We start from the raw sequence: 24,744 nt of genomic DNA, 5'->3' as shown, positions 1-24,744 counted from the left end.
CGTCCTTCATCCGACCGCCGAAGAGACCATGGGTCGACCGACGAATGACGCGTTGCCGATTTGCATGTCATATTGGTATGTCCGTCCATGCGAGGGGTGCTGACTGCGTACTATGCCATGGTGGCAAGTTCTGAGGCTTCTTGGATAGGGATGTAATTGGTCGGTGATCGGATTTGGACCTGAGTGTGCAACGCCTGCGTCCCATGGATTTGGTTGCCGGGTTGGTGATATTCCTGGTGATTACGCAGCAAATCTCAAGCCACGAGCGTGGCTATCGCGTACTGTACTCCGTACATTTTCATCATATGTTCTAGAAACGCTGGAGCGAGAGCGCTTCGAGCATGGTTATCGTAGCCGACTGGTATCTAGCTCTCATGTCTGATCCGGGTGCACAAACGTCGAGTAGAGCCTCGCCGCTAGTCCAGAGCCGTCTAAGCTGGTCGAATCAAGATCGCGGACTTCGTCGTGCGTGTGTGCCATATTTGGATCGGTGGATCGTACCTTGTGGTCTCTAGGTGGATGGCGTAACCTAAACACAGCCTGCGCTGAACCTGCAGGATCGTTACTGAGGCGATGTAAATAGGGAGTACAGCCTCATGCGAGGAAGTGGAATGTCAGGTCTTGACCGACTAGATGCTGACGTCTGCTGCTCCACGGCACCACGGTTGGATGGTATCTCCATATGTGCCAGTCACAAGCAGCATGGACGGTGTGGTCGGAGGCTTAGTCCGGCGTCGCAATGCTTTATTCTGCGAGAGCTGCATCAGCCAGACCCACTATCGTAGATCATGACGAGCGCAGACACTCGCGCGTGCAGATAATCCGTCCCGCACGGCGCAGGGGACATCGGATCTACGTGTGAGGAAGTGTTGGACGGAGTACTCATGCATTCAGGCCTGTGCGAGACACGTCTTTTCTATCTGCTGACGTATACTTACTTGGTCTTCGACAAAAATGTTGTTGTTGAGACATACTACTAAATGAATGTGATGCTGTACTTTGTGTAGTCACCGCCATTAGAGGAAGGGTTTCCCAACAGAAAAGACAGGGAGTCGAAAATCACGCTCATAGCACATACGAAGTGTCGCTTGGTTAGTCTATAGATGGAAGAGAGACCGGCGTCGAAACAGGCGTCGAAACAGGCTACGGGACAGCATTCCGGCTGCCAGCGGGATCGCGGCGCAGGATGCAAAAATGAAGAAGAGACATTCAAAGCGACGACAACCCATCCTCTACTTCTTTTCCTACCATCAAGATATCGTCCTCGAACTGCTTATCCCACGAAAACCTGAAGCTTCGTGTTAGGCACCTGCTACCACGGATTGGGCGACCTGTCAACGACAGGGCTCAATTAACCAGAATCAACCATGAACAGCTACAGTACTGAATGCTGGACGAAATCACGCAATGGAAGCTTTGTCAATACGAGAATTTGCGAATCCTATGGATGGAGGCAGAACATCTGATTGAAACTAATGTCGCCGAGCCCCGCAGCTTCATGCCAATCGCTCAACCTATTGTCTTAACTTCGGATCCCGAGATACCGTATAGCCTCCAAGTACAGCACAGCACAGCCAAGCCCCCAAGCCCCAAGGATTTAAGACCCGCCCCTCTGACTAGTTAGTTATTATAATGTTATAGTATACCCGCGCCCCAGCGGAACCCATCATTGAAAATCTTTTCACCCATCAAGATCTGAAACAGGGGGAGGTAAGTACGGACTCCTGTTATGATTTGCTCATTTACAGTGGTATACATACAATGTATACTTCAAAGCAGCAGGAAATATGTACAACTAGTACTCATGTCACTCAATCACCTCACAGGGTCACACACTCAAGCTACTAGCCAGCTAACTAACACTAATTAGAGGTACAGCAGTAACAATCGTTCGAAACGCCTTCTAGAAAATCCACAGGGCGTGCTCTCCGCCAGGAATGTCGGCTACACCAGCCGAAGGAAGAAGGCTGTGGACTAATCTGTTGGTGGCGTTCAATCAACTGTACTAACTTACTCTGGAATATAGTTACTCGAGAGCTGGAGCTGAGTCAAATTTTAGCTAAATTAACTAACCCGTCTCTAATTGAGGGGCAAATTCTCGGTTTGGAAAAGTGTAAACAACTGATGAACCTCCTATTATTCCCCCTAACTTACCCTGTCAAAACCAAATCAGCAAGATGAACCCAAAATTTACATCAAATTCAAACCATACGATGCAACATAGGGGGTCTCCGCTCCAATATCCTCTCAGTCGTGAAAAGGATTGATGAGGGCAAGACGAGACTTTTGCGGCGTTGCCCCCTATTCGATCTACCCATTCGACATCAGTAATACTAGCACCATTCTTCGATGGAATTTGCTCGCGTCTAGCGGCAACTCCGCTCTAACACAAACCATTTTTCTGTGCAAATGAGATATACTCGTCAACCGTGAGATCATGCCTTGTCCATAACTATTCTCAGTAGTTTAGGTCATTACGGGACAGCTTAGACACAGACCGGGAGTAATTGTCCAGGAGTCAACTACAATACTAGTAGCTACAGTCTGTACGGCACCAATGGCAATCAATGACAGATGGAAAGACAGTCAGACCCTGAACCAGGGAGTCTCAGCAATAGACCCTGAAGGCCCGAGGAGGTCTCGTACTGGGCGAATTGCCCCTCATATGCCAAGAACCACAAATTAAAGGGTGCTTCTTCTCGGGATAGGGAAATGCACTAACACAGAACTATCGCCAACCTACCGTATTTTACAGAAGGATGGAGAGGCCGGTCGGGAGCTACGGAAGTTTAGACGAGGGTCTTTTTCTTACCTAGTAGCTTCTACCCTGGAGATAGTTTTACCTCATTTGGGGGGAAAAAAAGGTAAAGGTCATCCCTGGCGAGGATATCATCCAGTAATTGAAGTCAAAGCAGCCATACGACCAAGAAAGTCATAGAATACTCAATCGGATTGTACTTTTGCTCTTCAGCCCTAAATCTCAACCACAAATAATCAACAAGAAGCAAAAGGTGGTTCCCAAGGTATCAAAGTCATCAATCGTCAAGAAGAAATCACAAAATATCCCCCACAAAAATGCTGATACATGATCAAGGCGTCCTGTTCATGCCGTCCTGACACCTGTACATGAAATGCGAAAAAACAATATGCAAGAAATAAGAGATATGCCCATAGCCCGCCCTCTAGGTATAAATCACGGGTCCCATCCATCCCATGTACACTGGTTGAAAAGAAAAAAAATCCCTAATGTCCAAGTCCACTTCCTGTTGCCTCCCGTTTTGCTTTGCCCAATCCTTGTCCGTTGTCCTGTTCTTCCTTGACAAGAAAAGAAAGCCCGAAATGAAGAAATGCAGATGTGCAAAAGAAACCACCCAGCACCGTGAAGTACACCGACAGAAAAAGAAAAAAAAAAGGGTAAAACAAAGACTTGTTTTACATGAAGAAGGCACAATAGAAGTATGCATAAAGAGAAGTAACAGATCTGCAAGCAGATCAAGATGGCCTTCCAGTATTCGTCACCGCCTGGAGCGGTGATGCTGGAAAGAGCAATCGAAAACCGAAATTCCTCTGGTCCGGTACGTCCGTTGCAAGTGACGGTCCTCCCTGCGAAGCATTGTCCGCGCGACAGGTCGCTGGTCAAAGATTGCATGAAATCATTCATGCGGTGAGGCCGTTGAACTGGGCAGCAGCCTGGCTAGCTTCGATGCTGCGGAAGTTCAGCCCCAAGGTAATGAGTTCCTGGAGGCTAGCGTTGACCTTCTCATGCATGGCCGAGTCCTGCGGAGCGATGTTGCTGATTTCCTCAAGCAAGCGGGAGCGGCAGTTGTAGTAGTTCCTCTCCGCATTCTGGAGGCGCTGGTTGTGGTGAGCAGACGTTTGCTGCGCAGCCTTCAATGGGTTGGTCTGGGACTGGGTGGACCGGGTACGCTTCATCGTTGGGGCAGCAGTGACGCCGGTCACCCGACGCTTACGTCCAGTCTCCTTCTTCTTGCTGGGTCCGGTCGTGGGAGAGGCGTCCGGGGAGCTGTGCCTCTCAGATGTCTGGTAGTCGTGAACCCGTCTCATGTGGTCAAAGAGATTCCAGCGGCGAGGGAATCCATAGCCCGGAACAGAACGGTCGCATCCGTCAAAAAGACAGAGGTGAGGGTTATCACCATGGCCGTGGAATCCGTGAGCCTCGCGCTCGTGGCGGAAAAGGCAAGCATTAGAAGAGAACTGCAGCTGAGCATCCATGCAGGCGGGCACCTTGCAGCGGTAGGGCTTCAAGTGGGAGTCAAGGTATTTGCTACTTCAGGTCAGCGTTGTTGCTTCCGTAGAGCGATGATCGTGATACTCACTGGTAAGCGCACTTCTGGGTAGTGGGAGGGTGGTTGCAAGGCTTGTCGGACTTGGCGTACGGGCAGTAGTACTTGCCATCACTGAAGGTAGGCAGAGAGTAGTAAGGGTGGTCCCTGGGGTTGCGCAGCTCGGAGCTTTCCTTGGCTTTCTGTCGAAGAGTATCCTTGACGGGCAGAGGGGGAAAGAAGTCTGGGTCCTGTTTCACCTGGGTCTGTGACGGCGAGGTCTGAAGAGCCGGTCTACGAGCATTCTTGGTGGCTCTGATGGTTCTGCTGTTTGTCAGTATACCGGTGAAAAGATATTTTGCTCAAAAGGTACTAACCGGTTGGGGTCCTGTTCACTCAGAGGCGGGGTGAGTGGGAACAGAGGGTCTCCCAAGTTAAGTCCGTGGCTTCCAACGGGTGTGGCAGTGATATCCTTGAGCATAGCATCTTCGTGGGTCATGAAAGTGGGGTATCCAGTGTGGCAAGAGGTAACAGCAACGTCATTACTTGCTTCAGTGAGAGGAGGGGAGACGGGTACAGGCTGGAACATAGTGGTATACTGGTCCATGGGCGATCCTTGGTAATTCCGGGAGTCTGCAACAATGGAGTTCCATGCGTCGTTGGCAGCCAGGTGGCTGTCATCTGCGTGGGAACTTTGCCCGACGGAAAGAGCATCGTCGGTAGAGCAGGACTGGGCACCATTTGGTCCACAAACATCATTATCAAAAGCAGACAAGTCAACCAGCGAGGAGTAGTGGTTGAATTCTTGTGCGTGGGAAAAGTCCATGTCATTCTGTTCGGACATGTCCTGCATGCTGGAGAAATCGGATCCGGCGTGATGATACATTACATCACTAGGACCAACAGTAGTTGGCAGAAGCTGCTGAGAGAAAGAGTAAGACAACATCTGAACTTCGGGTGAATCTGGCTTGGACATGGCACCGTTGTCAAGTGCATCCACGTCACTCAGAGCCCAACCCTTGAAGTCACTGGAGGTCCCATGGCTGTAGTGGGTACTTGAACACAAAGAGAAATTGTCCTGGCTCGAAAGTTCATCATCCTGGATTCCTCTAGAGGCCATGGTGGGGATTCCTGGGATCATTTGTGATTGCCTTGACTGGGAGACGTGGTCCAAGTGGTGCAGAGATGACTGGGACAAAGACATATTTTCTGGGTCGGTCTTGATCTGAGGGGTCATTGTTTGTTCCAGACTAGCTGGAAGGTTGGGGCAAGCACTAGAAAGCGACTGCAAGTTAGTACATCAACTTAGCTCGCAAAGGAAAAACAAAAAGGCAAAAGCTCAAGTGTGCTGGGGAATCCATCGTAGACCAGGGCCTATTATCATGTTAGATGAAGTTCGCAAGTATCAGTTTGGGATCTACCAACCAGTTGCGGAGAGATGGAGATGTAAATCCAGGTAATAAGTGGGTCCATGGTGCGATCGAAAGTTCGATCTTGGAGATCGGGCGGAAGGTCAAGGGGAGATGGGTCGACTGGGTCAGAATATCCAAAGTCATTGGGCCTGCGCGAAACGATTGAAGAAAGAGGGCGAGCGAAAAGGCCAAACGGTGCAGAGGTCCGACAAATCCACTTGGCTGATTACTACAAGAGTAGCAACAAATAGCATGGGGCGAATTGAAAATTCAAGCTGAAGGTGGTACACGGTCCAATAATTGTTGTCTTATTGTCATCTTATTGTCAATCCAGGTCAGAGCGTCAGTCCAGGGCCATTGATATACATTGCGAATCCAGGTTGCGGTAAATTAATCCAGATGAGCGGAATCCAAATTCTGGTACGGGTTCATGAAGCATCAAAAATCCAAGACGGGTAAAATCCAAGGGCAGCATCCAACTTGCACACAGGCTAGTGTGAGGAGATCCAAGAGTTCCAGACGGGAGCAGAAAAGTGATCCAGGAGAGTCGAGAAGAGTGTGCAACATTAAACAACACTCAGAGTGTCCAGTCACACAGCGGCCGCTGTGCGACGTGTTCATTCATGCCACGGTAGTGGATGAAGCTCGTCTTGTGACGAAGTTGGCCAGATGGGTTTAAGACTCCAGGGAATCCAGCGGCGCGATACGACGGAGCCAAAAGAGTCGAGACGAGAATCCAGAATGGGTCGAATGCAACAAGCGCATAGGGAGAGAGAAACAAGAATCAAGAACAAAGAACGAGGGATCTACCTGTTATTCGTCGTGCTCAGACACAAGCCTGGGAGGAGCAAAGAAAGCAAACAAAGCAAGCAGGTCCTATCCAGAATACGGACTGGGTTCCAGAAAGATGGAGATCAGGTTGGTATTAAGGCCAAGGAAGTAGTTCTGCTTTTTTTTCCCCAAGGTCCACGGACTGGAACTTGTCTGACAAGAGAAAGAGACCTGAGATCGAGTAGGGTGTAGAAGAGAGCAAGCTAGCTGATTTGACTGTGACAAATCAAGCACGAGAAGATGAAGAGTGGGGGGTATCTTGAGTAGTAAGAATCGAAGGAAGAATTGGGTATCGCGGATGTTTGGGTATCTAGAGTGGGAATCTGTTGGGTTTCTTCTTCGAGTCTGGTGTGAGATAAATAGGAAAGGTCGAGAAGGATGCCATCTGGAGGGGTATCGATGGCCTTTTAAGAAGTGACGGACTCGCATCTTTTTTTTCGCTCAGGAGACAGGGCGGGGTGGACTGTGTGTGAGAGGGGGCGTGGAAAGGAGAAATTGCCGTCCAAGCGTGTGCCGGGCTTTGCATGCTCATGCAGCAAGCGGACTGCCTCATTTTTCCCAGAGTGGGAGGGTAACGGACGATGATTTGACCTGCAAGACATTGGCGGTGATTATGGTGCAGCGCCAGGTGGTGTTGTCCGTTCACTATCTGCCAATGAATCAGTGGAGAAGCGGCTTGACGTGGCCGGACGGGAGAATAGCAGTGGATGAAAGTGGACTGCGAGAGGATAAGAAAGGATAGGAGTGGGTGAGAGTGGATGCAGATGGATGAGAAAGTGGATGCAGTTGAAGGGATAGTGGATGTATCATTTGGCACCGGCACCACCCGGGCAACTCCTTCCAAGGAGCGGTGAGGCGGCACAACCGCCATGATTGGCAGTCGAACCCCGTCAGTGAGCATGATGCAATGGTAGGCAGTGGTAGGCAATGGTAGCCACTGGCAGGCCATGACCGTCGCGTGCAGAACTACAAACTAACGCAGCGCCCCTGACCATCAGTCAGGAGCAATCAGAAGCAATCAGGAGCCATCAGGAGCCTGCGCATTCAGCCCCTCGTCTGGCCTCGTGAAAGTTACCAACTCTCGGCCTTGGATCGGCTGGTTGAGATACCAACACGTCAAGACCCTCCTACTCTCGGGGAACAGGGTTCTGAACTCTCCTCCTGCATTGCATGCAAGCAAACACCTCCCGTCAACAGACTCTCGGACTCACGGACAACTCCTAGCCCCCTCATTCACCTCCGTCACCCCCTCCAATTCCCCCCTCTATCCCAAAAGTACCTACAGCTCCGACGATGAGGTGTTACGTTTCATCAGCATGAAAAGGGACCTGCATGGATCTCGAGGATCTGGTTTCGAGGAGAATAGGAGGCAGCAATCGTCGCATCTGGCACCAGAATCTCCAGAAGCGCCGGGAGGTTGGGCAGCAATGTCATCATCTAATTACAGATAGTTTCGGGCAAGTGGGAACTAGACGGGACCTAGTGAAATGATATTCATATTTTAATTATTGCTTTGCTTAGTGAGATGAGATATTAAAGAAAAGAACCTGTTTCTGAAGTCTGCTGATTACGAATTCCAAAAAAAGATAATCTCCTATTTACGGCGAGCGAGGATCTGTGTCTGAAACAGGCAATGTCAGCAATGGCCAGCAAATGAAATGGCGCGTAAAGACAATGCAATCAAGCAGGCATGGATGTGTATCAGATAAAATTGAAAGATGGTATACGGTTTTCGTTCAGCGGTCCGAGACCTCAGGTGAACTATGCTTATTGGTAGGTTGTTCATCATCAAGGGCGCGAAAGCCCTCCAGCGAACATCCATGCGAAAGAAGCGGGGGAGAGGAGAGAAAGACACGGATAGTCTGCTTACCTTCAGCTTGAAAGCATGGACTGCCGATTTAGGCGACAGAAAAAAAGGAAACAGACACGAAGCCTGTTTCAGCTATCGGACTGACAGTTGCGTGGACCTGTCAACATAAAGACAGGAGGTCCATCATCTTGTCATGTCGAATGCAGACAGCGCGCGACATGCACAGTCTGGCTGTCTGTTGGCAGCTGGCTGCTGAAACAACGCGAGGGTTGTCTGACGTTTGTGAGGGAAAAGATTTCTGGCGTGTGGGAAAAACTGCTTTTTGAAGCAAGCGAGTATCACGTGAATTTGGAAGGTTTGCACTGCACCAGGGGGGGAAGATTCTTAGTCAGTCATGATGGAGTGGCTTCCAGCGTCTATGGTTCGTTCCCCGGGCCGAGCCGATTGGATCTTGTTGCAACTACGCTGGCCATTCCTCTTGAGGTAACGGTACATTTTAGCAGCTGGAGATACGGACTCCCCTTACTACAGCACTGCGACAGATTCAAGTTGTGTTGTTCAGAAATGACTCTGGAGTAGGATACGGCTCACCCCTATCAGACTCCAGCCTGGACAAGCCCTGTGGATCTGTACCTTCTGTGGTGCAACATGTTGAGATGCTCGATGGCGTAGACACAGCGTATGTTCAGTGGCTCGATCTCGCCTTGAAATCAGCTCAAGCACAGCATCGAGAGAAGACGTAGCGATCTCTTGCATGGAGCATGAGCAATACCTAACACTGCAGTGTGTCGGCCTTGCCTTGCAGCGCATCGTGACTAAGTATCGAGTTAAACCGCTACACTGCCGGCTGCCCTGCACCACCGGCCTGTTCAGGCATCACATGACGGTGGTGGCTCGGCCACCAGCAAAGCAACATCGAGACCCCGACTTTTGACATCACTGTCAACACCAAACCCGCTAGCTGACCCACACAAAGTACATCAACAATGAACTGGACAGGAGGTCGTCTCCGACGTCACTCCGCCATCCACGCGAGGAGCAGAAAGCAAAGGTTGAAGAAGCAGACGAGTAAGACTGGCGTGGCGGGGGAATCTGCGCTTCTGGACCGACCGGCGGTCCTTGCTGGGCGGTCGCCGGTACAGGTAAAATGATATATTCTTCCGACTTATTCGCACGAGTTGGTGCACGGCAGCTGATGAGCAGATTGCACAAGCGCAGCAGGGAAGTCTCTCCAGCCCCCGCCATTGAGAGCCACCACAGATCCTCCATCAATAAGGCAGACTCGCAACCCCGCCAGCGTCTGGACCGCATCCGGCGCGAGCTCCTGAAAAAGCCCGATTGGGCCGCCGTTGCCGCAGCACGACCAATCCAGATCGCATTCCCCACTCCAGAATCGCTGGCAAGGTTTGGGAAGCGGAGGAAGATAACAGAGGGTGATCGACTGAGACTGGGCACCTCTGGTTCATGCTCAACCCGTGTGACACGGCAGAGAAAACGCGAGGGCTCTCCCATCGAGGCGGTGGACTTCTCTCAGATCAACCTGAAGATCAACGGCAAGCGGGTGGTGAAGAGAGGCACGAGCTCGGTGCACGATCAGCCAACCAATGCGTCCAGTCAGTCTATGCTTCTGGACCGCGACCGGTCAGTGTCCACGAATCATCACAGATTTGTGGATTCACATCGGAGTTTCGATGACAGTGATGTCTTTCAGGACAGCTCGCTTCTGCTCGAGAATAGCAAGCCGTCCATGTCGCTTCAATTATCAACTCCGCATTTTGACTCGTTCTCCCAGGCAGCAAGCGTCATATCCAGTAGAGTGAAGCGGGACCTGTTACAACCGGACGATATGCAACAATACTCAAGTGGTCTAGATTCTCGGAGAGCAGGCAGTATTATATCAAACAGAAGACGGAAGCAAGATTTCCAGCTGAAGAGTACGCCAGATTTCTCCAGTAGGTCTACGAGCCTTGGCCAGGAATTACTTGTTCCGCGACGATTCACTATTGATGACCAGATTGAAGCTGAAAGAAAGGGGAGACTGGCATTACCCTTGACTCACAGACCTAGTACGCCTCAGGACGAGACCGAAAATGGATCCAGCACCAGAGCCTACTCACTGCTGTCACTCGGGCCGGAGAGCTGCAGTTTTGGGCGTGCGTCAGCGGTTGTTCCGAACCTGGACGAATCTGCCTGGCTTCCAGAGCCACAACGACCTGGGCATGGGACACATCGAACAAGTTCGACCGTCTTCACACCACAAACAAAACCTACTACCTCTGCAAGAGGTAGACACGACACACCATTGACGCTATTTGGACAGACTGTGACGCTGGATCAAGTGGTTCAGCACAGACCTGGGCAAGCTCCAATATGCGGCTCAGTAAATTTGGCTGAAGGAATCGCTTATCGTTCGCCTAATGCCGTCATGTCAAAAAGCTATCTGGCACCGGAGGTCACTAGAAGCTCCACCCATCTCAACTTCACTAATGTCAGATCAGACCCCCATTTTGTTGTAGACAGTACACAGTCAACCCTACCATGGAGAGCGACCGCACCATCTCGACACAGACAACCAATCCATACAACCGGTTCTATCCTTTGAAATAAGGGAGAATAACAGCTATGTCTGTCATATATCATTTGAGCTGCCCGGGTCAGCATTCAGATATAGATTTTATAAACTGAATTTAGCATCTAATCCAACCGCTCATACGTAACCGTCACAAATTATATACTCAAAAACAACACCGTCCTCAGCGCACGCAAATCTAGTATCCACCCTGCACAACCAATCCCAATTTCTGCCCATGTGTATCAACATCTTCACTCAAATCCACCTCGACCGGCCCCAGAAACTCCCTCACAACACTCTCCAACACTTCCTCCCCAATATCCATATGCCTCCCCGGCACCGACCGAAACACCAAAGCCCCCTTCTCATCCAATTCGCGCAACCCAATCCAATCCTCCTTGTAGATATCCCTCTCCCTGACTCCAACCACCTCCCCGTCCGCGTCCACCTCCCCAAACCACGCCGACTCCTTGGGATGGACCACCCCATCCTCTTCAAACAAAAACATCACAAACTTCTCCAGCCGACTCAAATTCTCCTTGTAAGTCGCATTTTTGACCACGCGCTCATTGTTCACATCCGCCAGGAAATTGCTATGCTGGAGATAAAGCTCCATCTCCGATTCCTCCGTTTGCACTTGTTGCCCATCACCATCACCATCACCCCCTTCCCCAACCCGGTCGATTACCACCCCTCCCTCCAACAACTCCAAACCACCACTACCTCCTCCCCCCTCCGAAGGCCGAAAATACTGTCCCGGCACGAAACCCCCCTGCACGACCGCACTCCACCTCCCCGCATGCAACAACGCCTCCGCCCCACGACACACCCAGTCCCCCCACTTGCAGTCCTGAAACTTCGTGATGCCATTATGCTGCGAGCCAAAGGTGATGAGCGTGCGGACGGGCGGGGCGTTGCAGCGCTCGACGTAGGCGCGCAGGAACTGGCCGCCCTGGGAGAAGCCGAGCGCGTTCACGGCGGGGGCAGTGCGCAGAATGGGGTCGGCGGCGAGCTGCGCGCACACGTCAGCGACTTGCGTGGTGAGGTTGCCCAGGAAGGTGTTGCGGCGGTCGGTGGCGGCGTCGTCGCCGAGGTGGATCAGGTGGGTGTAGGTGCCTTCGTGGATGGTGGTCACCATGTCGGTGAGGGCGGTGAGGGTGGGGTTTGTGAAGGTGTCGCCGAGGCCGTGCCAGATGATTAGGGGAAGTGGGACAGTTTCTTTTGCTTTGGTGGTGGTGTTGTAGTTGTGGTTGCTGTTGGAGTGAGGGGTCGGAGAGGCGAGGGTTGTGGCTGGAAGGAGGGTTGCGAGGGCGACGGTGAGGGGGATGGGGAGGTGCATTGTTGCAATTTAAGAATTCTTCTCTCTCGCGGGAGAGAGAGAAGGGGTTTGTTGTGGAGAAGTGAGGTGTTAGAGGAGGTGAGATGGTGAGGATGGGGAGGGTGTATGCTGAGTGCACTGGGAGAAGTCCACGTTGGTTGCGACAGAGATCACTGACGTAAGGCGGTCACTAGGGGAATCCGCACTAGTTTAGTTCCGTTCCTGGGAAATCTGGGGAAGTGGAGTTTCATTATCTGGCTTTCAGAAAACTCAGAATCAGCCAGAGGCCAGGGTAAGCGAAGCACACAGTCTATGTCGAGGTTCTGCATGTCAATTTAGATATACAGCCTGAATCTATAGCTAGAGGGCTCTTCCATCCCCGCCCCCTCTAGTCCTATTAGATAAGGTATCATATGATGGTATCCTCACTTTATTATTTTATAAAAGTATCTGCGTCTGACTGAAAGACCTTACAGATCTTTACTGATACTGGTGACTATGTAGAATCACGCGTGGCTGCGCGGAAGGTCTTATTTGCCCTGGTAGCTATATGAGGTTACCTAGAGCTGTATGAAAGACCTTGTAAGGTTTTGTAGGCTCTGATAGTCCTGTGCAATTATCTACAACCAGACAAGGCCTCGCAGACCCCAGGGGCATGATCTCGCCCACGCGGAGGCATCGCAGGCCCCGAGTTTCAAGCAAACAGCAAAGGCAACGGCTAAGGCACTAATGAAGCGAAGCAGAAAAGGATAAATCGTATGATTTCAACTTATGTGTTCGGCATGGCATCAGCACCACGTGATAACCTGCAGACATATATATCAAAGCTATATCCAATACACACGGATCAATTATCGTACTAGTTAGTATACCTCTATACATCAAATGCAACATAAGAGATTGGACAATGAGAGTAACAGGTAGGTTGGTATATTCAAGCCCCGCACAAGAAAACAAACATAATGGGAAGGATTGACACAAAAGACTGGTTCGACGTCATACTAGTATGGTGGACGTCCGATTCCTCCACTGATCCCCCGTCGACCCAAGCCTCCACGGGACCTTGCGCCCCCCGGCCGTTCAGCATGAGCCGGCGAAAGAAAGCCTTCGAGAAGTTTGGTCACCTCGCGTCGCGCATCAGAGTCTGAAGCATCAGCAGCTTGCGCTGCAAGACCCGTGCTCGATCGACTCTTGTGCTTGCTGAGGGACCTGCTCTGGTGAGGCGCGGCGGACGCGGCAGCCTTCCCGTTCACAAGTGCCTGTCCACGGAGGCCCGGAGCAGTTGAAGGTCGATCAGAAGCCAACGAGCGTTGCGACTCGCTCGCGAGGTTTCCGGTAGCGGACAGAGAAGGAGGGATCGGAGGAACAGGAGGGATATCCTCGTGAGCCATGTAATACATCTGAGATCCCGAGAAGGAAGAGGTTGAAGCCTTGGGAGTCACCATGTTGTTGCCGTCCAAGCCGTCTCGGGATTGATGACGCACTGAGATGCCGTCTCCGTCGAATTCCGACAAAGAGTAGCCGCTCACCATGCTTTCGCTGCTTGATGAGACAACGCTGCGGTTCGAAGCATCAAGTCGACCTCGAAGTGGGCTGAGGCGCCGGAGCTTCTCTTGATCGTTGATAGATAGCACGCGTCTCAATTCATTGACATGGACAGGAGAATCCCGGCTAGAGCTGGGAACCCGGACTCGAGCTGACTCCGGCACGCTCATCCGGCGAGAATTGTGCAGACCAGCTGCAGCTTGTTGGGCGGATTTAGGGGATGTGGTAGAATGAGAGCTGCCCTCCGTCGGGTTCGCATTAAAATGGTTGCGGATCGCCAAGGTGCCGGCTCTCGATCCATTGATGGACATACTTTCGGCCTTCTCTCGCTCTGCAGCGGCCAGGCACGATTCGCGAGTCCAAGCAGACAAGATCTGCTCGCGGACTATAGAAGGAAGAAGCTGATTCGGCAATGGGCTTGACGAGCCTGGTGCTTGTCCTAGCGCCGGTACGGTCAAGGAACGGATTGGAGATGAAGGGGGGCTGCTGGTCGCATTCTGCAGCGAGAAGTTGTACGAGTCCTCGATACATCGAACAAGCTCCTCGACACCTTCGAAAGGTGTGAGTTGACTTTCATCCCCGGCGTAGTTGCCGGCACCGTCATTGCTTTGTAATATATTCTCCAGACTTGCTGGAGGTAGACGAATGTGATCAACCCAGAGCCCAAGCTTTTGCCTCTTGATTATCTCGTTCTGTATGTCCCTGCCCACTGCGGTGGACTCCAGATTGAATTTCTCCGATACAGCCCACAAATAGCCATACACTAGGCTCCCAATGTTCACCTTTGCAGCAGCTGGCTGCAGCGACTCAACAGTTTCCACATCCTCTTGGAGCTTCAAAACCATAGGAAGACCGAAACGAACTGCGTTCACTCCTAGGCTGTCAACAAGACTCGCCAGCAGAAGATGCAATAGCCGCACCTCAGGAATTTGAGCAAAACACTCATGCGCGATGTCATAGATGGTTAAATGTAGCAGCCGAAGGAAGTTGTGTTCGGCTACCAACAGCGCCTTCTCTCTCTGACTCACGCCCATAGAAGCGGTCCGTTTGCCAGGTTTCTCGATATCAGACATCTCTCGTCTCAGAGTGTGGGTCTTGCTGGAGTTGTCGTTGACCAGCAGATCTTGCTGATTGGTTTCCAGTTTCAGCCAAGTCAGAAACGCGTCTGCGTACGCATAACGAACCTCATTCTGAGACTCTTGCAACAACCATTGTGTCCCCTCCCAAACATGAATACCCACCTTGTTCCTTGTCTCGGCACCGGCTGCGATCGCGGCCTTCTTGGAATTCGCCACCAGTAGAATGTTTTTAATAGCCCTGGAAGCCGTAATTTTGGCATAGTCTGATGAGAAAGCAACAGAGTTGCTATCAGAGACACTAGGCGCCTGGGAGCGTGCCCCGGGGGAATCCGTCTGGGACGGTTTTGACGGCTGGTCATGGAATGTTGAAGGTTTGACGCGAGTCAAAATTGCTCTGATCATGTCGACAACCTGGTCGCCGTAGTAGATATGAGTAGTGAGGTCTCCAATGCACTTTTGAAGAAGGGAGAGCTGCTCCCTCCTTTTAGCGGACGGTTCCGCCACTTTCTCACCCCCCGGAGAAGATAGCAGGTATGACATGTGTTGAAGAAGACCCAACAGAATATCAATCACGCTAAGACCGATCATATTGACCGGCGATTTGAGCAGCCAGTCAATCATGAAGATCACAATGAAAGGCTCGTCCAGCGTTTCATCGTTAAGCTTCATGTCTAGCAACATCTGCATCATAGTCACTGGGATGATAAAACGGACTTGGACAGGACACCATTTGGCAATGAATTCCATCAACGAGGTGGCCCAGTTCTCCTGGGTCTCCAATGTGAAGCTCGTGTCGCCGGTCGGGATCTTCCGAAGAATAAACTCGAGCGCAAGCTGTGTAGTGACCCGAATCTGGCCGCGACTGCTGCCGCTAACGACGATCCGCTCGAGGCAGCGGAGTGCGAGGACTCGCACATCCAACTCCACCTTTCTGTCTGCATCGGCTGCAGATTGCGATGCCAGCACCGGATCGCCGTTGGCTGTGTCGACTGTCTGCACGGTTGCGGTGCTGACGCGCCGTTTGTGAGCGAGCTCGGTGTCCGCCTTCTCCGACTCCTGAAGCAGGTGTTCAAGCGAGGACACCAAGTCTTCATCTCCTTTGCAAAGGTTTTCGAGGACGATAGGTAACGTAATCCGTAGCGATTCGCCGCCATCCACAGCCAAGCCTGTCTCGGAGCCAACTACGCCCTTGATCGCGCGTAATCCCGCATTCCTCCACCGTAGGGCCATGGGTACGCTCGGAGCGAGTGCGTTGGCCTGAGAAGACGCCTCAATCTCCGCAAAGCTTGCATATGTGCGCACCACCTCGCGATATTGCGTTGCAAAATCGGGTTCGGCGGCCAGGGCTGCCGCGTCCTGGTGGCTGCAGAAGGTTTCAAAAGTAGTGATGGAGTCCTCAACTATTGTGATGTCATGAGAGCGCAGGACGGTTTCGAGGATGGTTAGAACGGATCGGGCGTAAATAGGGAGGTCTCTGGGGACTTTCTCGATAAGAGCAGTAAGAATTTGAAGCGTGACCTGCACATTGCTACAGAAGGTCAGTCCATCCGTCGCCGGTATTGCGAAATCATATCCTCCTCCAAGCCCAATGTCACTCTTGTGCTCGAACTCACCCTGTTTTGCGACGCCAGACATCGCGAGCGGCTCGTTTCTCCAGGAAAGCGCCGACCTTAGTCAGCTTGCTGCGGCGAGTGCTAGCATAGTAGAGCAGATACGACAGTTCACTAGGATTGGGTTTGACCTCCTGCACTCCTTTTTGATATTGGGGATAGCACTTCAACACCAGGACCTGGTGTTTTGGTCGGCAGGACTGGCGAACGCTCTCCATGAGTGGTTAAACCAGCGACGGCTACCCAAATATCGGTATATGGCGGGTCTAACAAGAGGCAGAGAATGCGCGAGATGCCGTCGCAGTGGCGAGCTATAAAACCAGGGGAATATGAAGGCTGGTTAAACTAGCGAAGGAGTGCTTGTCTATGAATCGACCATCCAGGAGAAGAGCGGAAATTGCGTTAGTGAGAGCCTTGATCGGGTAACGGTCAACGTGGACCTTCGAAGGGTTGAGTGAGGAAGATCGGGAAAGACGAGGATCACAAGCGGGGTAACGCCGACGACATGAGAGAAGGCTAGAAATACACAATTAACAGAAAGCGACACTGAGCAGCGGGCTTAACAAGAGCCAGAGCTGGCAGATTGGGCTGGCAGGAAAAGCGAGGCAGAAGCGAAAATCCGCCCCTCGGATAGCCTTGGGACAGCGATAAGTTCAAGGTTGACGCGGCGGCGGCGGCGGCGGGCGGCGGAGTTGATTGAGTCCACACCAGAGAAGAACTTCGGGAAAATCAGGTCCGTCCGCCTCTGAGTGACTGATAAAATTATGTCAATTATGCATGCGTTGACCATCTCACAGGCAGAAGGTACGTCCTAGACTACAGAGTAAAAGACATCATGGATGGTTGGACTGATTGATAAATGCAGTAGTTACTAGGTACTAATTTGGGCATATCATCGCATTAATTCGATGATTTAATTAGTGCATCTTTTCTTTTCCCCTGCAACCCAACCCCACGCCAACGTCATCGACTCATGGACATCTTCCCAGGCACCCGTTCCCCAGCCTCTGGTTCAATAACGGAGATCCAAGATAGTTCAAATCGTGCCCTTTATTCTTGCGAGCAATTTCTGACGCGCAGGTGGCCTGGCAATAAGACACCCGACCGACATCGGCTCGCGTAGAACCGAGTACGGCATTTCCCGAGCAGATCTCCATCGTCTCAAATCTGAGACCTTGATCTGGATATCAAAATGTGGAGTAGCTTCGCACCTGCTGATTTTCTTCTGACAGACAGAGCTCCCAGAAAATCAGCCAGGCTCAGGAGCGAGCGACCCAGAGAAACGCCCTGGGCAGTGCGACCGAGATGTCCCTAGCCTCGGTCACACATGACATCCCAGCGCCCGTGGTTCGCAATCTGCCTTCTCTTGCTTCCCAGGGTAGTTTCAACAGGCTACTAGTCCCATACGATTTCACCAGGAAAGGCAGCATCCTCCTATCGTTCCATGATTCCCTTGCTCACAATGATCTTTCGGAGTACTACCGTACCCCCTTGCCAACCCTCATACTTCACCCTAGCTCCCCTGTCCGTCCTGCTGCTCCTGTTGTTCCTGCTGCCCTTCTCCCTGCGGTCGATCGCCTTCTACCACTGGCTCCTGCGGTCCATTGCTCGCCAATGCCTCGACAACATCCGGTCGGATGACATCTCGCCGGAAGTTCTCCTCCTGCAATAACCGCAGAGCTCGGAGCGTAGCACCTGGATGTGTCAGGAACTGCGCATATTCGGGGGTCTTCCAGTAGGAGTAAAGGTAGGCGAGGTAGGCAGCGAAGGCAACGGCGTCGGGGTCGCACGCGGTGGTTTTGTCGGTTGGATCAGTCTCGTCGGTAAGTTGGCTGATCCCCATGAGATTGGGGTAGTTGACCGCCAGGTGGGAGAGGTAGTATGGGTTGGCGAGGGATGAGACGAACTCGAGCTCGATAGTGAAGCGTGGGTTAGTGAGCGTTGGGGGAGGTGGCTGTTGCGGGTTCGTTGAATCGGTGGGCGGTTGTTGTTGTTGTTGCTCGGCCATGGCTGGAGAAGAAGAATAGAGAAAACTGCACAGGTTTGAGGGAAGCGAAGAGAATTCGCAGGTTAAAATTAATGAACGGAAGACTGCAGGGACGAGGAGATCAATAGCTGTGTAGGTATCTGTGGTGTGAGAAGAGGCGGCACGGAAGGTAAAAAGAAACGCCAAGCATCCGTGGTCTTTGGCAGACCCACTTTCCCCCACTCCAAAACTGGGCGAGCTGTCAATCTGATGTAGATTCAGCCACTGTCCAATCTATTCCAGGGGACTGCGTCTTCATCAATCCGGAGTGTCGCTCTGACTAGTCGTTTCGAATCTCTGACATTGGGGGGAGCTGGTATTTGGAGAAGTTATCCGATGCTTGAGATGATCTAGAGCTCCGGCCTAGCCTCCTAATCTGGCTTGATCGAGCCACTTTCGATGCGATAAGTCTGCGCCCAGATCCGAACGTTTACCGCAAATTCATTGATCACATTCTGACACTTTATTGTTTTAGAGCAGCTGGTGTAGGCTCGCGTTCAAACCCACGCGGCCTAGTTATAGTTATCACAAACTATTATGAGCTACTTATTTCCTCAGCCGGAGCGCGCGTCTTAGGCCCTCCGGCAACGTCAGAAGCTTGACGCCTAAGCGTCGTCTGTCACGTAGCCCAGACACACATAATACATTGGGCTAATATTGTTGGCGATAGCAGGCTTTGTGGCTACCTCGAGATCGAGATCAAACAGATCACGCTATTGTCCGCCAATGACTAAACAAGTTGGGCCGACTTAAAAAGCTTCCAGCTGTCCATGAACACTGGTTGAAGACCCTCTCAAGTCGTCAAAGCTATCAGAATACACGCCTCTCACTGCTCCGAGTATGTTTCACTTTATCGCCCTCACCTCCGCAATCGTGATACTGAGATATCCGAGTTGGCTGCAATTGAGACCATTCGTGGAAAAACATGGTTTGATAGAGGCTTTAATCCGGGTGCCTTCAACAGCCTTGATGGTTACTGTCAGAGCATTCTGGGTCATCATTCATTCTGATCAAGCTTGTCTCTATGTTGACCCGACTGGGAGAATGGATGAGATGTTGTGACGCAATCATCGCCGCGTTCCTGGCGTTGACGCACACGAAAGGGGAATGAGAGTACTAAGAGCTTGTGTCAACATCAGCATACGGTATTCCTGGCTACTTTCGGAAGCCTGAAAAGCAAGCAACCAGATTCTTCATTACATCATTGTGTCTGTCTGCACCCGGCGTGCGGACTGCCCAGGGGACCAGGACAATTAGTCTAGAACATACTATGCAATGGCTCAATGACACTTTCAGCTCGATTGTGAACCTGTTTGGTGTATTACAGGCTCCTTTGACGGCACGTTTTAGTTACCATTTGACTTGATTCTGTACCCAAACCCGACTGAAAAGCCCTTGTTTGACTGCAGTATGGCGTTGGCCCACAGAAAAAGTCGAGGGATCTGTGCTTGACAATCTTTCTGAGAGCTGATCCAGTCATTTCAAGCAAACACCATGTGTTTCTGGTCTTGATCCTCGAATTCGACCGGTCGCTTATCTCCGACCCATCCTGTTCAATCACTCGCATCCGCAGACAAGAGATCGCTCGAAAGCCGGAGACCGGTTCGATGCACAGTACTTTTATTCTTCGGGACTACAGCAGGAACGAATCTGAAACGGGTTTTCTAACAAAATGCATCAAGTAGCCGTTGCTTCCGTTGCTTCCGTTGCTTCCGTGTAGTACGAGTATGGAGCCCACCATTCCGGTGCGCTCTTCCCAAGTGAACCCTGTACGGCGTACAGATGGAGACAAATGGGAAAAAGCAAACATGGCAGTGGAAAAAAAGAAAAGGAAGAAAACCGAATAATGAGAGCAGCAAAAAGCAAAGAAAGCCAAAGCATGCACGTCAGCAAGATAACAGCCACTAAGAATAGTGGAGCTGAAAAGAAAAGCCGGGGGAAATCTGGGTGAGGTGAGAACCATGACGATATCCTCCCCCCGGTTCTGGCGCTATGTGCTATGTCATATTCTTACCATGGATCCTTCGAGGAAACGTCACATACTGCAAAACCGTGCCTTTAGACGCGGAATACGGTCGAATTATCTGTCTTCCAAATCAGGAATAAGAATTCCAAGACGAAAGCCACCGTGTGGGTGGCTGCAGTTCCTCCTTCCGTAGAAGATCAGGAACATTCCAAGGCTTGGGTGTACCTGTGCCTGTGCCTGTGCCTGTGCCTGTGCCTGTGCCTGAACGCCCGGGGAGTTTCTGGACAGGCGCGCTCGCGCAGACGGGAACACGCGTGCAATATACCACACCCGATCCTGTTTCGGTCCGCACAGTTCGTGCAGGGGAGATCGGCTGGATGACTTGGCAGATCCAGGGCCACCCACCACACTATCACCTTTAACTAACTAGTTAACTAGTTAACGTTAACTTGACTCACTTCCCAAGGACTTATGTAAGGATGAGAGGAGAGGAGAGGGAAGGGTTTAGAAGGTGAGTCATTCAACGTGTTTCTTAATTGATTGACACTGAAAAGGAAAGTGGTAGGCAACAGCCAGCTAGGGGCAAGATCAACATCGTCATCTGTCTATCAATCTGTCGATCGGGATTGACCGAGGGCAGACAGGCATCAAGAAGTGCACATTCCAGAGGGCAAAAGTTGACGCAATGACAAATGTAGCAGCGGAGCGAAGCTCCCACTAGTTGTTGGCCTGCAGGATCCGAGGTGGCTTCTCATGTGGTCTGGGGTTGACTAAATTCACCCGTGGAGCAGGAGAACGTTCTTCTCCTTCAGTTGCTCCGTAGTAGCCCCTGAAAGGGTGGGAGGAGAATTCATCCAGGAAGTTCACATGAAAGGGTAGAGAGAGCTTCATGCATCTATAGTGCCATAATACATTGATATACAATACACTTAGTTAGACACTGTCTCAATCTACAACTATCTACGGAGTAGTACTTCTTTTTACCATCCACCTGCTGCCACACTCGTGCTTCTCTTTCTTGCTCATCTTTCTTCTGCTCTGACCCATACAACTACCGTAGGTACCGACACATACTAACCGGAACACCTCCCCCCTTTTTGCATGTCAATAAAATCCCCCAATAACCGACGCCAAAAGCTTCTCGCCATCACTCCACTTTATTTTCTGCCTTCTTTCCGGTCTCCTCCACCCCCTTCCCTTTCAGTCGATGAACCGTGGTTGATCGCATCGGGACCGAAACTATAGTTAGCCTTGACTCTGGATGATTGCCCAGGGGCAAAGACAGCGAGCATAGGTAGTCATCCTGTACTCCGTAATAGCACCGCCGCCGCAGCAATTCCTTCCCTTCCGTCCGCTTCCTTCTCTTCGTCTTTCCACCATCTCTCGCTCTTCTTCTTCTTCCTCTTATTCTCTTCAACGCTTCTTCTTCATCTTCATTCTATTTCTCTCCCTTCTTCATTATCCCTCCTCTGCTTCCCACTGCACCTGTTGTCATCTCCTATTCCCTTCCAACCCCTCTCTCTCCTCTGTCTCTCCTCCTCCCCCCCCTCCATCATCCCCTCCTCCCCCCACCTTATCCGGGAATTAAATAATTCCACGCTGGACACAATTTAACCACCGAACATCTTCGTCCACCAACCACCTCTTCTGAACTAAAAAAAAAAAAAAAAAAGAAGAAGAAAGAGCAGCCACTGGCAAGAACCAGGCAAATCATTTCTGCTTCTAAAACAAAAATACTAAAAGATTAAGGATTCTCACATTCCTCGGTGTGCAAAGGTCTTTTTTAACCTCAACTTGACCGGACACACAGACGACGTCTTTGCTCCTTTAATTCCCTTCTCCAATAATTCCCTCCTAAATCGTCGGCCGCGGCATCGCTGTTTCAGCAGCGCCTAAGCTTACTCTAGTTTGGCGTTGGTCCTCGCATTCTCGACCCTCCCCTGATCATCCACTTACCTCCTTATCTTTGGATGTCTCTTTCTTCATTCCCCAATCAACTTCCCTGACTGTTCCTACTCTCGACATCGCATTGCGTGGACTTGCAACCATGAATGCCTCTCAGTATTCCTCGACCTATTCCTACCCACCCGGCGTGACGCTGGGCCCGTCAGGTGCGTCATCTTGCTGATTTCCGGTTTCTCATTCTCTGCATTCGTGCTGTCTCACGCTTGTTCGTCATCGCTCTGCTGTTTCACCTTTGGCGGGGCCTTCCCCTGGGCCAGAATGTGGCTGTCTTGTCAAGAATGTGGTCTATTTCAGACCGTGCTTCCCCCAGTCGCCCTTCCATTTCTTTGAGACTAACTTTATCTCTCCTTCGCAGCCCCCGTTGTACAACACGCACATGTGAATTCCTTGGGCTCCAACAATCCCTTCAGAAACCGGGCGCTGTCTCCCTCTGCCAGTTCTTTCTCTTCCGCCGGTCGACCTGAGCGACCGACCTCAACCAACCCCTTTGACGACCTCGATTCGCCACATTCTGCCCCCATCGGAGGAACCATGATCTCGCCGGTCGGAAGTCAGGATATGACTTCAAATACACGCGATCTCTTCGTACGTATCTCTTCGTTCTCCTGCTGCGGCCCATGCGAAGACTAACCAGGGCTGGCGTCGCTGGGTAGGAAAACCTTTCTATCAACCCTGCCTCGCAACCTGCCGGCTACAGACCGGCCCCTCCTCGTCCGGAGAAGCCTGCACCAAACGGACAATCCAGTGAACGAAGGGATCGTCCGGAACGCCGCGCACGCGATCCACTAGATATCTTTGCTGATCCTCCGCGAAATGGCAGCGGTCTCCGTCCAAGTGCCCGAGACAGACCACGCCCCCGTCGCAATTCCGAGTCGTCAATCATGGAGCGCCCCAAGCAGCACATTGATACTGAAGAAGAAAGAAAACGCCGGGAGCGCAGACGGAGAGAGCGAGAGGCTCGTGGTAAGGACGGCAAAGAGGGAAAAGCTCGTTCCTCATCATCGAAAAAGAACAACTACCAGCTCGACATTATCGACAAGCTGGATGTGACTAGCATTTACGGAACAGGAAGTAAGTGGGAAAGCTCGTCGTATGATGACAAGGTTACTTATACTGATACTGTGCAGTGTTCCACCACGATGGACCGTTTGATGCTTGCAACCCCAATCGTAACCGTAAGGGCGTGCGCACGGCGCCCATGCAGGCTTTCCCTAAAGATTCGGCCAACATGGCATTGGGAGGCTCTGGGCCAAACAACCTTGACATCGATCACAATTTGTTCCACGGAAGGACTGAAGAAGGCTTCAACGACTTCGCTGCCGGTGCGAAAAGCGAGCCGCGCAAGACTGATAACCCACCGAACTTTGACCCCACGGCCCGTATCGAACCTGTCCATGGGTCGGAGACTCTGGGATTGGGAACCAGCACGTTTTTGGACGGGGCCCCTGTGAGTCAAGCGGAGCTTCAGCGCCGGGGAACTACATCGGAAGGTTCCGGCGGCGGTATGAACGGTGGTGGTCTGCAGCGCAAGAAGAGTTTGGCACAGAGACTGCGGGGCATCAACCGCGCTCCCAGTGGCCGCTCTCCGGAAGCTATGTACACTCCGTCTATCCCTGCGGGCCACATTGGTAACATCAAGGCCAATGAGAAGAATCCTTTCTTCCAAGATTACGATGACGCGTGGGAGAAGAAAGGCGCTCAGATCACGTCCTCTGAGGAGGCACGGGAACCTCTACCTGGACGGGCACGTTCGTCGAGCAGCCCCAAGCAGAACACAGGGTTGGAGCGAAGATTCACCAATGAACGATCCTATGGGGGCTATGATGAGAACAAGAGTAGTGGTGGTGGTGGCGGTGGTGGTGGCTTCATCAACCGCATGAAGAGTCTGCGGAAGCCCCGGCCAGAGCGGCGTATCACCAACGAATGAGCAAGGAAGTGAATTGAATATGTAATCCGGTCCAATCCTGTACCCTGTATGGCCGGAGTAGTCAGTCATCGGTGGAGATCGCGCTGGCAGCACATCCATCTTATTATCCCCTCAGGCGCAGAGACTGTTTTCACAGGAAATGACAGCATGCAAGCGTTGATGAAATGGAACCATTAAGGCAACATGAGATCCAATAGACCGACGTAAATGGAGAAAATCGCGGGGGACTTCGAGCGCGACTTGCTCCATCAAACCCCATGAGCGACATGGGGAACCACGGCGGCTTGGCCGTGTTGAAGTTGGACATGATGAAGGCGTTGCGATTCCTGGGTGGAGACTGTATGTAGTGCATCGCTTGGTCGAAAGGGCTAACGCAGTTGATCCTCCCTGTCTGGGAGAA

The 24,744-nt window shown here is 51.6% G+C and overlaps 6 protein-coding genes across 6 annotated transcripts; 2 read left to right on the top strand and 4 right to left on the bottom strand.

Annotated features, from left to right (window-relative positions):
• Window positions 1-3,595: 3,595 nt before the first annotated feature.
• On the bottom strand, window positions 3,596-5,637 carry BP01DRAFT_151806 (putative C2H2 finger domain protein). The gene is made up of 3 exons (XM_025570635.1): window positions 4,661-5,637; window positions 4,338-4,607; window positions 3,596-4,285 (listed from the first exon to the last, which is right to left on the bottom strand). Exons 1-3 carry the CDS (start codon window positions 5,518-5,520, stop codon window positions 3,658-3,660), a joined length of 1,758 nt encoding a protein of 585 aa, XP_025434575.1. The 5' UTR covers window positions 5,521-5,637; the 3' UTR covers window positions 3,596-3,657.
• A 3,096-nt stretch (window positions 5,638-8,733) lies between these two features.
• BP01DRAFT_363061 (uncharacterized protein) lies at window positions 8,734-10,938 on the top strand (the record flags this gene model as incomplete). The annotated part of the gene is made up of 4 exons (XM_025576249.1): window positions 8,734-8,757; window positions 8,879-9,015; window positions 9,313-9,478; window positions 9,529-10,938. The coding sequence occupies 4 exons, from the start codon at window positions 8,734-8,736 to the stop codon at window positions 10,936-10,938; spliced, it is 1,737 nt and encodes a 578-aa protein (XP_025434574.1).
• Window positions 10,939-11,104: 166 nt separating this feature from the next.
• On the bottom strand, window positions 11,105-12,247 carry BP01DRAFT_289761 (palmitoyl-protein thioesterase family protein; the record flags this gene model as incomplete). The annotated part of the gene is made up of 2 exons (XM_025571591.1): window positions 11,105-11,544; window positions 11,632-12,247. 2 exons carry the CDS (start codon window positions 12,245-12,247, stop codon window positions 11,105-11,107), a joined length of 1,056 nt encoding a protein of 351 aa, XP_025434573.1.
• An 821-nt stretch (window positions 12,248-13,068) lies between these two features.
• Window positions 13,069-17,173, bottom strand: BP01DRAFT_312700 (uncharacterized protein). Its single transcript, XM_025572487.1, has 2 exons — window positions 16,464-17,173; window positions 13,069-16,378 (listed from the first exon to the last, which is right to left on the bottom strand). Exons 1-2 carry the CDS (start codon window positions 16,676-16,678, stop codon window positions 13,228-13,230), a joined length of 3,366 nt encoding a protein of 1,121 aa, XP_025434572.1. The 5' UTR covers window positions 16,679-17,173; the 3' UTR covers window positions 13,069-13,227.
• Window positions 17,174-17,982: 809 nt separating this feature from the next.
• On the bottom strand, window positions 17,983-18,417 carry BP01DRAFT_263120 (mediator of RNA polymerase II transcription subunit 31; the record flags this gene model as incomplete). The annotated part of the gene is made up of 1 exon (XM_025571322.1): window positions 17,983-18,417. A coding segment is annotated over one exon (435 nt), but the record flags the coding sequence as incomplete, so codon positions are not given.
• A 4,082-nt stretch (window positions 18,418-22,499) lies between these two features.
• On the top strand, window positions 22,500-24,400 carry BP01DRAFT_406125 (Pal1 family protein; the record flags this gene model as incomplete). Its single annotated transcript, XM_025578758.1, has 4 exons — window positions 22,500-22,563; window positions 22,773-23,002; window positions 23,071-23,488; window positions 23,545-24,400. 4 exons carry the CDS (start codon window positions 22,500-22,502, stop codon window positions 24,342-24,344), a joined length of 1,512 nt encoding a protein of 503 aa, XP_025434570.1. The 3' UTR covers window positions 24,345-24,400.
• Between the last annotated feature and the right edge of the window lie 344 nt (window positions 24,401-24,744).

The sequence above is a fragment of the Aspergillus saccharolyticus genome (assembly GCF_003184585.1).
Source record: "Aspergillus saccharolyticus JOP 1030-1 unplaced genomic scaffold BP01scaffold_4, whole genome shotgun sequence".
Lineage (NCBI taxonomy): Eukaryota > Fungi > Ascomycota > Eurotiomycetes > Eurotiales > Aspergillaceae > Aspergillus > Aspergillus saccharolyticus.
This window is presented reverse-complemented; position numbering and strand designations above follow the sequence as displayed.